The sequence below is a fragment of the Heloderma suspectum genome, chromosome 3 (genome assembly GCF_057233095.1).
Source record: "Heloderma suspectum isolate Gila_16-S chromosome 3, 16-S_ref, whole genome shotgun sequence".
Taxonomy (NCBI): Eukaryota; Metazoa; Chordata; class Lepidosauria; order Squamata; family Helodermatidae; genus Heloderma; species Heloderma suspectum.
Window position 1 is genome coordinate 107,350,134 of NC_139460.1, and position 12,629 is coordinate 107,362,762.

The 12,629-nt window shown below is 43.6% G+C and overlaps 1 protein-coding gene across 4 annotated transcripts in view; it reads left to right on the forward strand.

Annotated features, from left to right (window-relative positions):
- The window catches only part of MAP7D2 (MAP7 domain containing 2), a 101,505-nt gene that overhangs the window by 60,258 nt on the left and 28,618 nt on the right, over positions 1–12,629 (forward strand). For 2 of the 4 annotated variants that reach the window (XM_084844043.1, XM_084844045.1), the window contains exons 4-6: positions 5,001–5,115; positions 5,913–6,008; positions 9,100–9,210. In XM_084844043.1, coding sequence (XP_084700169.1) covers positions 5,001–5,115; positions 5,913–6,008; positions 9,100–9,210 — 322 coding nt within the window. The remainder of the gene's footprint in view (positions 1–5,000; positions 5,116–5,912; positions 6,009–9,099; positions 9,211–12,629) is intronic. The other 2 variants (XM_084844044.1, XM_084844046.1) reach the window with 1 other exon arrangement.

Consider the following 12,629-nt stretch of genomic DNA (forward strand, 5'->3'; position numbering starts at 1 on the left):
CTGCCACAAGACTCTTCATTGTTTATATCTGGACTGTGCCAGATGTTTTTGCCGTTGGCCCTGCCACTTCATCTGTTTGCAGTTTGTAGGGATGGCGGAGAAATCTGCCACGGACTCCAATGAGGCTGGATTCTTTAGAATCCGGCCCCCTGGAGTCTGTGGCGGAATGGACTGCTCCCCACCGCCACCCCACGAAGGCCGGTCGGGATGGACCCTACCTGGCGGCAGCTGGTCCGGGTCTGTCGTCTTCATTCTGCAGCCATCCGCTGCCAGGCTGCGGCTGCAAATGGTGTCCTGCGTAGGGAACGCCATTTGTGTCCCTGCCCTTGGCCGTGATTGGCTACGTAAATATTTATGTAGCCAATCACAAAAAGACCAGGGACGCAAATGGCCAGAATCCACCAGCCTTTTAAACTAGAGGGAAGACTGCCATCTTTCCTTCCTCTCATTGCTTTTTCTCTCCCTCTACTTCCTGCTCTTACATGCCTGCTGTTGGGAGCTTGCTTGCAATGACTTCTTGAAGAGGGAGAGGGAATGGCAGGAAGAGGTCCATGTGTAATACTGGTATTTCACACAGCATCTGGGTTTACTGCCCCAAACTGGAACCTTTGGCTTCTGCAGAAATGTAGTAGCTTCAGCACAGCAAAAGATTCAGTCAGCCTCCACAAGCGGCTCCCCATCCCACTTCTCTTCAAGTTCTTCTAAATAGCTACAGGCCTCAAGATTATTCCAAAAGAAGGGTTAGGACTATGTGACATCATGATCAAGGAAGTGCTAGGGCTTTTAAATAGGTTTTACAGTTTTTAAAAATCAAGAAAAAGCCCTCAGCTACCTCACCTCATATAGTTAATTTGTGCAATCCTTACAAACCCTCCACAGCCTCCTAAATTCCTTGGAAATGCTGTCTCTCCAAAAGGAGACACTTGGCTTGGGGAATTCTCTCTCTCCCTCTTCCATTTCCAATCACCATTCTTTTTGTCTTTTTCTCTCCCCTATCCTGGTCTTCCTACATCTTTATTCCACTCAGAGCATATCTTGGGGAATTCTAAAAGAGAATTCTCTTTGGTGGGCAAGAGCAGTTCTGAACTGTATTTGACTTTATACAAACAGACAAGAGGGTTGGTTTTTCTCCTTCTCATCATCCAAGTCTTCAAGAGAAGTGGGTTCACAATATTGCAGAGGAACGACTCTGGGTTTCTTTTGTTTGAGTTGTCATTAGCCAGCAATAGAAAGGGCTCTAGCTCAGTGGAAGAGCACACGCTTGGCATGCAGAAGGTCCCAGGTTCAATCCCTAGCATCTCCAGGTAGGGCTAGGAAAGAATCCTGCCTGAAACTCTGGAGAGATGCTGCCAGTCAGTATCGACAATACTGGACTAGATGTACCAATGTTCTGACTCAGTATAAGGCAGCTTCCTATGCTCCTATGAACAGAAAGATTCATGGGGCGGGGGGGGGGGGACGTGCTGGAAGCGGAGGGGAGATAAATACTGCTCATTCTTACAGTCCTATGTATGCCTATTTAGAAGTAAGTCTTATTATATTTAATGAGGCTTACCCCCAAGAAAATGTGCATAGGATTCCAGCACAAGTTACTTTTGCAGTGAGGTTTGCAGCCTGATCTTCTGCATGTTTACTCAGAAATAAGTCCTGAGTTGTGAGCATAATACTTACTGCAGGCTTAATACACTGCACGCCCAATTCCAGTCTAATGAAGTGACTGCCCTTTGAGCCCAGTCCTATGCATGTTTTGTCATTTATGGTTTTTTTTTTTTTTCATTTTGCATGAACTCTATAGAGCTTCAGTGGTAAGGGAAAGGCACATAGTAAATGCTCAGAATTTCTCCATAACGCAGCCCTAGTTTTGAAAACAGACTCCTTGGCTGAATCCTGGTGAAGTCTTGGCACAAATGAAGTTGTGGGGAAGAAGATACAATGAGAGCATGTGCATAACAAGGAGGAGGTAGAAGAGACATCTGTTTTTATGAAGAGTTGCTGGAGGATGGTAGAATGAGGAGGGATGGTTGTATAGAAGGGAATAGAATAGGTAGGGGGAGAATGTAAGTGGTCAGTGGTGAAAGAAAAGCATTCTGCATATGCTCAGAGACGCTCTGTAAGAGCTGTGCTGCATCAGACCAGGGTCCATCTAGTCCCTCATCCTGTTCACACAGTGGCCAACCAGCTGCCCATGAGAAATCCACAAACAGGAGTGCAAAAGCACCCCCCCGCCCATGTTCCCCTGCTGCTAACATCGGTGAAATGTAAATAAATTCTAGTAATTTTAAATCTGCATGTATGCATGCAATAATTTTATACACACACACACACACACACACACACACACTATATATCTATATCTATATCTATCTATATCTATCTATATCTATCTATATCTATCTATCTATCTATCTATCTATCTATCAATGCACAGCCCATATATACATATGTGTGTGTGTGTGTGTGTGTGTGTGTGTGTGACTTTATAACATATTTTGCTTTATTTTCACTAAGAGCTGCTGGAGGAGGGAAGGTGTATGGTTCAATGACTTACAGGCCCATCTTCTAATCCTAGGACACATTTTCACCATTGTCTCCCATCACTATGCTTCGGGGGAGGCAAAGGTGGAACCATGAGATGGCCATTCTTCCAGTGCCAGCACACTTAATTATGAAACAGCCTTAAACTAGATTTCAAGCATCATAATTCCCTAGCCCCAGCTCCTATCCTTCTGAAACTTTGCAGGTTTCTTGTCTGCGGGACAACTCTAATGACCTGTGCATTTCATTTACCCCAAAACTATGGGGGATGAAGGGAAAGAAAACTAAATCACTCCCTCCCCCAGACTGAAAAACTCGCCTTCCACATGAACTGCTGCACCTATTCTTCTGAAACATTTCTGTTTTTTTTTACTTATGGACACCTCTAGGCTGTCTGAAATTTTCAGAACAATGGTCCACGAGGAACATAGGGAGATAATTATGTCTTCTTTTGGAGACCTCTAAATGTCAAGGCTACCCTTGCACAAAAACTGCTGGGGTTGTCACTCTGCAGTTTAGCAGACATGACCTCCTCTGATGGGCAATGGATCCTGAAATTTTCATCCATTCTTCCAAGTAATAGAAAAGTTATTAGCAGTTCCCTTTGAAAGAAAATCAAAATATAAAGGCACATAGCACAAAAAACCCTGCTCCTATTTTTCTGACAATGGGCAGCTGTAATCCCATCATAAAGGACAACTATGCCTGCAACTGTCATCCAGTTCTGACCAAGAGAAAAGAGTTATAGTGTGTGTAGGGGGGTTATTTCCCATGATAGTCAACAGGAAGCATAAAAACTCAGTTTTCCTTGACTTGGGTTTGGCACTGAGCTGAAGTGGACTGACTCCAAATTGGCCCAAGCAGAAGCAAGATGTTTTCCAAACCACTAAATCAGGGTCTGAGTTGAAGGGGGTGGGGCAGTCAGTCAGTGCACACTTCTTATGTATGTATGTGTATACACACACACGTTTTAGAGGTGTGCACTCACACACACACACACACACACACACACCCTGGCCGCTTCGACTATATATATGCACAAAAGCACATGCAAATTTGTCTTATGGGCCTGTTTCCTGGATCTTTTAAGAACCTATCAATACCCCTGCCCAATACAGCACTCAAAGATGCATTCATCCTTCAGCAAACTTGCCCTCCACTTTTGTTTCAAAATTACTTCTTTTTGTTTATTTTTGCTGTTGTTGGTGGAGGTGTCACCTTCTAAGCTCTAATAGCCTTCCCATTCAAAACCTTTGAGAGAGCTCCAGCTATTCCCTAGCCATTTGCTTCAACTATGGAAACTTGTACCAATCCCTAAATAACCCAGAATGTCCGGGTTCAGACATCACAATAACAACCTACAAACAGTACAATTGTAGGTTAGTTGAAAGCGGAAGCAACGAGTGTGCCGAACGCAGCACACTCCCTCCCACTAGATTTCAGTAATTTGTGGGTTAAATACCCCACTGCCCTCTCCAACCTGCTGCAAAGGAGGGAGGAATCTGGTTAAATAACTTACAAATCGGGTTATTCGTAGCTGAGCAGGAATTTGAATCTATGTTTCCCTGGTCCAAATACTACAGAGTGGCTGGGTGACCATCCAGATGGGCGATTAATAAATTTAATTAATAAATAAATACAATACAATACACACTAGCTGAAAAGGGATGTGCAAGCCCTGAAATAAAAGTACTACCCATGGTATATAAAAGTCAGTTGTGAGAGTTTTGTATCATCCCTCAGGGTTGTCATGTCGTGTATGACCAAGAAATATTACTTGGGAAAGAGGTCTGGGGAAAAGGGGGAGGGAGATTCTGCATTAGTATCAAGCTTTAGGAGAAGACGATGGGGGAAGTGGCGAGACAAAATGATGGGGGAGAAGGGGTGGAGCTTTCTATCCCCCACCCATCAAGCTTGATAGGCTTTTAGAAAGCAGAAAAAAATAACGAAAATAGTCAGCAATAGTAAACATTTTTTTCAGTTGCACAGCAGGATTTGTTTTTCTTTGATGGTGATAGCATATATAAATTTCTGTGTGGTTGGGAGTATTCACTGCAGCAACTAAGCTTCACCACTGAAGGAGAAAAACGTAGCTCTGCTGAGATGACAGAGTTAATGCTTCTCATGCATTATTCCTAAACAAATTAAGCCCAGACAGAGCCACAGCAGCAGTCTTGCCAGCAGCAGCAGCAGATGCTCGGAGGTGATGTAACTTGTGTTGCTAACTTCAGCCTCTGTAGTGACCTCAGTAGTGACTGCAGACAAAGGATACGTATATTCAGAGGTGAGTGGATGTGGCGATGCCTCCTTTGCTTATTCCTTTTTACAATGCTAGCAATAGGAACATCTTGATCACTGCATGTATGTACAGTCAGAATAAAACTCAATCTTTTTCTGTAACAAGGGTCATATGAGACAGTCAGACCTGTTTTCATCTTTTTCTTTTTTTTGCAATAATCGCTTAGGAACGATTAGAGGCTATGATGCGGAGGTCCATGGAGCGAAGTCAGCAGCTAGAGCAGAAACAGAAGAGATGGTCGTGGGGAGGAGCGCTGGCTGCAGGCTCAGGCGAGAGAGATGGTGAGTGAAACAGGCTGGCTGCATTGCAGATTCCGAATTGCAGAGTTTCAGGATTAAAACAAAAAGCTGCAAAATATGTCTTGGTAGTAGGCTATGATGTAAAAGAGAGGCTTTAGTCTTGAGGTGCGTTATTAAAAAGGATTGTGCTATCACCTGCTAAATCTCACACCCTGATACCTTCTTGGAAGCGGGCCAACACCAAAGTTTGTCTATGCAGATAATGTATCAGAAAGAAAGAAAGAAAGAAAGAGAAAGAAAACACAATTGAAATAAACCCCTGCACTATCAGTGACTATCAGCTCTGTATGACTTTGCAGGAGATAATCTGTTTTTATGTCAGGCACTCCTAAAAGGCTCAGGGGACTTCTTGATGACTGTGCAGTATTTACAGATGAAAATAAATTCTCCTACCTTTTGCTCCAGCTGCTCTCTCTTTGATTTGGTTTCAAAGCGAGTTATTTTACCACCAACCACCATGTATTAGCCTTTATGATTTTCAGAAATCATTCAGATTTGTTTAAATTCACCAGCTTTTTCCAGTAGATTTTGTTAAGGTAAATTATCTTTTTTTAGTGATAAAACAGTTGGCTCGACAATCTTACTATCCCTATTAAAGCTAAAGTATTTAGTATAATTTTTTTCAGAGTGGTACGGAAAAATTCATATGCATCATGAGAAGGGCAATCTCTTAATATTTCCAGAAACATATTCAAATTCCTCTTGTATTGTTTGGGTTTGTAATGCTCTTGATGTAATTTATCACCTTTCTTTGCTCTGATTTTTTTGTTGTTGTGTAGGTGAATCAGAAAATACCCCACCCCCTCTAGGTTTAGCTGCCAACACCCTTCTTCCAGACCCTGTGGCCTCAACTGCTGCTGCTGATCCCTCCAATGGTATTTGAGAGACTCACAGTGCCATAGTGTCGTTTATCACATTAACACATCCACTAATTTTGACCTCCCGCTAACTGCTGTGCTGTGTTGTTTCAGTTCGATCCTTGACAGCATTCTTATTGGAAATTAAGGGCCCAATTCCCCCAAGCACTGCCACTGCCCTTAGGGTTTGTGTGGCAAATCCTATTGAAATGAAATGTGTGGCAGGAGGGCTTGGTGAATTGCACCCCTGTACTTTACTCTGTGTGTGTGTCTCTCTTTTTTTTTTTAGTTTTGTCATAATGAAGCAATGCATGCTTGGCATTCCCACATCATAGTAATGTTTCAAATAGCTTTTCCACTAGTTGTTGTCAAGTTCATCTCTTTTTGCCCGTGTGTGGAACATGTGTTATGTTTTATATGTACTGTGTGCCTTTTGAGTAGCAGCTGCAGAAGAAAATAGTTAGAGGAAAAAAACTGTGGTTTAAAACGTTATACAGTATAAGCACATAGCAGCAATTCCTTGATTGCAATTTTTCTTCAGGAACCATGCCCCTATCACCTAATAACAGAAAGAATTAATTATTAAATGAACCCTTATTTTGAATTAGACCCATTAAAGACTGTAGTATTACTTTGAAGCAAGGTTGTTATGGATTATGGTGAATTACTTTAAGAATTTCTCTTGGGGTGAGTTAGCCTGCTGAAGCAACCTAGTCTGTTGTTATTGCTGTAGAGGCTAGAAATAGTAAAAACCTGAATTTGTTCTTTGGCAGTACAACTGGGCTCTTCCATATCCATACTTAGAGTTAACATAAATGACTCAATAACCAGCAATTTATTTTGTGGCTTGGCATAATAATTTTATATCTGTAAGATACGCAACTTGCTGTTGCCTTTCTACAATGTTGCAATCATGAATTTATACCTAGATGACTAATTACTGTTTATCTGCATGTGTCATCATATTGCAAACGGCCCCTGTATAAGTCAATATCTATGTGCACAGCTTCTAATTCTCCCATTTTTCTCTCTCTGTCTCTCCCTGTCATAGTAGCCCCCATCATACATGAAGGGGGCAGGCAGGGCTGCACCCAGTGTTGGGCACCTTCCTTGGCCCTGACCCACCCCAAATGTCCTCACATTGCATGTGGGGGAAGCCTACACATGTAGTCCTCTAGGGGAGTGGGAACCCCAGTTGCACAGGCTTCCAAGTCCCATGGAAACCTATGCACATAGGATTCCCCTGTTCAGACATCCATGCTGAACACATGGATGTCAAGCACCAGGGCAGCCGGGTGATGTATGGGGTGAAACCAATGGCATGGCCCCTCTGCTCCTTTAAAGGTGTTTACATGTATAATGCATAGGGGCATACTCTTTCCTCCGTTCAATCACACTCCATCATGACTAAGAAATAGGACTCTGGGCAGAGCCATGTACGTATGGGAGCAGTTCAGTGGCTCCCATTGAGTTATTGGATCAAGTAAATGAGTTTCAGTCTGGTAACCAAAGTTCACTGCAGGCAGTAGGACCACAGGAAGGTTTCCTAGAGTGGTTGCCATTTGTTCTAAAGGGAAAAAAGGCCCTATGGAGAAGATGCTGTGTTGATACCTGTGATACTCAGCGGCCCAATGGCTTGCTTACATGAAAACATTCACACCAAGTCTTGTAATGCACCCAACAGAGTGTTGCATAAATGATTACATGATTTCATCAGTGTCTTGAACCGATATTTATATAGGAAATATCTGAAGCCAAAATAGATTGGACTAATCTATATTTAAATCTGTTGGGTCCAAAATAAATTTTGAAATAGTCTTCCTTCACCAAGGCTAAACAGATTTCTTCACTATCGTCGACAGGCGATACTGATGAGGACTATTTATTACCAAGTATTGAATATAAAATATTGCCAAGAATCCAAACATTTTGGCTAGCCTTGGCAGCCAGACAAAACTTGTCATCACAACTAATTCTGCTCTATAAAGGGTGGTATCTTGTCTAGCATCATGTTGAGTTTTTGAGAGAGCAATCCTATGACCGCTAGACAGTGACTAGATGGCCATAGGATATGCCGTTTTCTGGGAACTGAACTCGGAGCCCACAATCCGAGGTTGGTTCCCGGAAAACTGACCTCCCCCCACTTCTGTGCTGCCTCAGAGGCAGTGTGGAACAGCCCCGTCCTCTGCGCTCACAAGACGAGTGTGGAGCAGCTGAAAAGGGGCGTTCCGGGAGGCGTTCCAGGGTGGGGAGAGCGGAAATGTCTGTACGACACATCCAATGTGTCGTACAGCAGCCGCCTTCCCCACTCTGTGCTCCTGCGGCTAGACAGCCGCAATTGGCTGTCTAGCCAAAAAAGCAGGGCAGGAGAAGCGCAGAGGGAACAATCCCCTCTGTGCTTCTCCTGCCCTGCTTGGGATAGGCAGTTGCCTCCAAGTTCAGAAGCGGCCGCCTCTCTCGATAGGATTGCGCCCTGAGGCTCTAGTATTGTTTCGCAAGTCCAGTGCAAGGTCAAGATGAACCCCCTGCCCTTGTCCTTCCAAGTTTGAAACTTGGGAGGAGCAGTACACTTGCTGCTCCCTATCCCAATGAACTTCAGAGGTGCTCAGTATGTGCAAAGCACATTGTAACTCCATCCACTGCTCTGAAGCTGTGGAGTTGTTCACCAGAAAGGAGATGGAAGCTAGCCATGGTGTCAAAAATGGTAGACCCCTGAATTAGTTGGAAATTGTGGGGAGTCTTCCAGCAACTCCACCATGGAGCTGAAAGATTAAAGATGTTTGTCTCATCACACCTGCTTATAAAGGTAGCATTAGTCTTTATTTATTTTTATTTCGCTCACTACTTTTTTCCTCAGTTGGACTGCACTATAAAATAACCTTATACCACATTGTAAAATTGAAATGTTAAGCTTAGAAACAGAAATCCCGTGTCTTGAAGTATAGCTTACAGAATGGGCAGACAGCTCCAATGTCTGGGTTTATCAGATATGCTTTATTCTTTGCCCTGATCCAATCACAAGGACCATGGTAACAAAATTAAAGGTTAGCTCTGGGAGTATTCAGCACTGTGGAATGAATATAAATGTCTTCAATGCGTCTCTCTGCAGCATGTGACAAACTTTCAGCTTCTACAATGAATCTGCCAAAGCAAATGGAGTCGCCTATCAATAAGCGCCTCTCCTCCTCCACAGCAACAATAACATATTCCCCTGACAGAGGCAAGTGAATGTGCTGTTCATTGTCACACCAGAAATAATCTCTCCTTTCGTGTGTTAAATGCATTTCTCTCTCTCTCTTTCCCCCCTTCTCCCCCCGCTGACCCTTTCTTTTCTTGGTTAGTTTATCCCCCTGTAGCAAAAATCAGGGGAAATATTACAGTGTTATTTAGTTACTGGTACCAGTGCAAGCTTCTCTAAGAAAACGAGAGGTGCTTTATTCAGATGTTTCAGTATCACTAGTAACTCAAAAAAATTTAAAGCAGGCCTCAAATCATTTTCATCATAAACCTGATTCATTCCAGTGACGTTAAAGAGTACATCTTAGGGGGATTCTTGCTTTGAAAACATTGTGCAGAGCAGTCCAAAGCGGGTCCAGGGAGGATTAGAATGGCAGACCCACTGCCATATTACAAGCCCTGCCTGCTGATCCTGGCCAGGGCAAAAAATAGGGCAAGGGGTTTTATTTTTCGCCAGGCTGGCATAGCTGTTTGGCCTAGATTGGGTCTATCCCAGGGGAACAGAGTGGCTTTGGATCCAGCAGATACAAAGCTGGCTCCTCATTTGGGGGCTTTCCACCAGCTCCTCCCAGTGAGAGAATCGTCTGTGGTAGCTTAAGACCAGTCTAGGTATAGCAGATGGTTCCTCCAGTGGCGGTTTTCTCCACCAGTGAAGAGGCACCAATACACCATCCTTACACCTGCCAGCCATCAATATTGGGTGGGCGTGGGGATAGGAATATCCCCTCAATATCTTTTTTTTTTTTTTTAAGTTTGTAAGGCTTTAATCTCCACATATCACATTGTAGCTTGCCTTGGATACTGTTGCTGTCTTGGAAAAGCTATACTGTATGGGTGTAATGCAGAATAGGAGACTGCTTTCTTCCAATAATCACTTTGAGCTGGAGATGAATATGGTGCAGAATGGGTGGTTGATTAAACTTTAAGATTGTTGGGTCAAGTGTAGTAGCTAAGAGACTGAGCTGGGAACTAGAAAGGCCCCTAATTCAAACTTCATAGCTTAACGCACGCCACTGCTTTCAGCTTAGGTGTCCTAACTGCAACATAAGGATGATACTGGCCTACCTTATAGGGCCGTTGTAAGGATAGCAGCAAGGTAATGTATATGAAGTGCTTTGAACATTCTGAAATGCTATATAATTAGTCCAAACTACTTTGAGATTCAGTTGCTCAGGCTGTCTTGTGAATAGTGCCAGCTCTGAATAAAATAATATTTGACTCAGCCCCCAAAATTGATATAAGCTTTCTTAGGCTTAGTATTTTACATCACCAGATATGTCAAGAAGCAGAATTGAGTCCTTGATTATTTCCCTTGGGGAACAACTTTGCGTGGTTATTGGATGGAATGTGAACAAAGGTTCCTTTGTAGAGAGGTGGTTTCATACTGTGAGGCAATTCCCCTTGGGGGATATAGGGCACCTGGTAGGAGAGCAAATGTCAGGGACAGATAGGATCCAGAGTCAGGTGTCCTGTCAACCAAAGTCTGGGTGAAATGGATGCCCCCTGTACCTCAATGATCCACCCTGGATTTGTGGAAGTGACTGAACATGCCAATGTGATTTGGGAAGAAGTGAGCTCTAAACAGCAGCTGCCTTATTTTTATTATGTCTTTCCCTGTGCATGATTTTAAGACTGGGTCAGAGAGATGCTTCTCTTCTAATGCCAGTATTGGGATTAGTACACCAATTCAGGGATCCTTGCGTGCATGCACATGACATTACACAAAGATCTCTGCATGATTGTTGCGCTGGGCTGGGCAGAACATATTTTGAAGGGAGGCCCAAGTTTTAAAAGTCTGAGAGATGTTGCTGTAGGCAGAAGGGAGCAGAGAAAGAGGAAGAGACCAAATGTCTGGCCTGAACCTGTCTTGCACATGTTTTGTACAGAACTTCGGTGCTCATAATTTTCACATGTGAAGGTAGATTTATTGGGTTTAGGCCATCCATGCCATGACAACAGTAACACCCAGCAGTGGATGACAGTGAATAATTAGAGCAGGGGTGCAGAACCTCAGGCCCGTGGGCCAAATCCAGCCTGCCCAGGATCCCAATTCAGCCCTCTGTGGTTCCCCAGATGGTTTCGCCCCCTACCCTGACCCCATCCCCTCTTCTTTGGCTGCTGATTGGTGGTTTCCTGGCTTTTGCATGTTTTTCCCACATTCTAAGAGGATGAAATCCCTCTCATAAAGCTTGTTGTTGTTCAGTCGTTAAGTCATGTCCGACTCTTCGTGACCCCATGGGCCATAGCACACGAGGCCTTCCTGTCCTCCGCTCTCTCCTGGAGTGTGCTCACGTTCATATTCATTGCATCGGTGATGCTATCTAGCCATCTTATCCCCTGCCATCCCCTTCTCCTTTTGCCTTCGATCTTTCCCAGCATCAGGGTCTTTTCCAGTGAGTTTTCTCTTCGCATTAGGTGGCCAAAATATTTGAGCTTCAGCTTCAGTCTGTCCTTCCAATGAGCAGTCAGGGCTGATTTCCTTTAGGATTGACTGATTTGACCTCCTTGCAGTCCAGGGGACTCGTAAGAGTCTTCTCCAGTTGTTGTTCAGTCATGTCCAACTCTTCGTGACCCCATGGGCCATAGCACGCCAGGCCTTCCTGTCCTGCGTTCTCTCCCGGAGTGTGCTCAAGTTCATATTCATTGCATCGGTGATACTATCTAGCCATCTCATCCTCTGCTGTCCCCTTCTCCTTTTGCCTTCAATCTTTCCCAGCATCAGGGTCTTTTCCAGAGAGTTTTCTCTTCGCATTAGGTGGCCAAAATATTTGAGCTTCAGCTTCAGTATATGTCCTTCTAATGAGCACTCAGGATTGATTTCCTTTAGGATGGACTGATTTGACCTCCTTGCAGTCCAGGGTAAGAGTCTTCTCCAGCACCACAGTTCGAAAGCATCAATTCTTCGGCGCTCAGCCTTCCTTATAGTCCAGCTCTCACAGCCATACATTACTACTGGGAAAACCATAGCTTTGATTAGACAGACCTTTGTCGGCAAGGTGATGTCTCTGCTTCTTACTATGCTGTCTAGGTTTGCCATAGCTTTCCTCCCAAGGAGCAAGCATCTTTTAATTTCATGGCTACAGTCACCGTCTGTGGTGATCTTGGAGCCCAAGAAAGTAAAATCTGTCACTGCTTCCATTTATTTATTTATTTCATTTCTATACCGCCCAATAGCCGAAGCTCTCTGAGTGGTTCACAAAAACTAAAACCAAACAACACACAATAAAACAATTTAAAATATATAGAACATTAAAACCACAATATAACAATACAACCACAATAAAACCTAGCAGCAGTACAGGAGTTTAAAATACAGATTTAAAACAGCAAAGATAAAAATTTAGAAAGCTAAAATGCCTGGGAAAATAAAAAGGTCTTCACCTGGCACCGAAAGGAGTACAA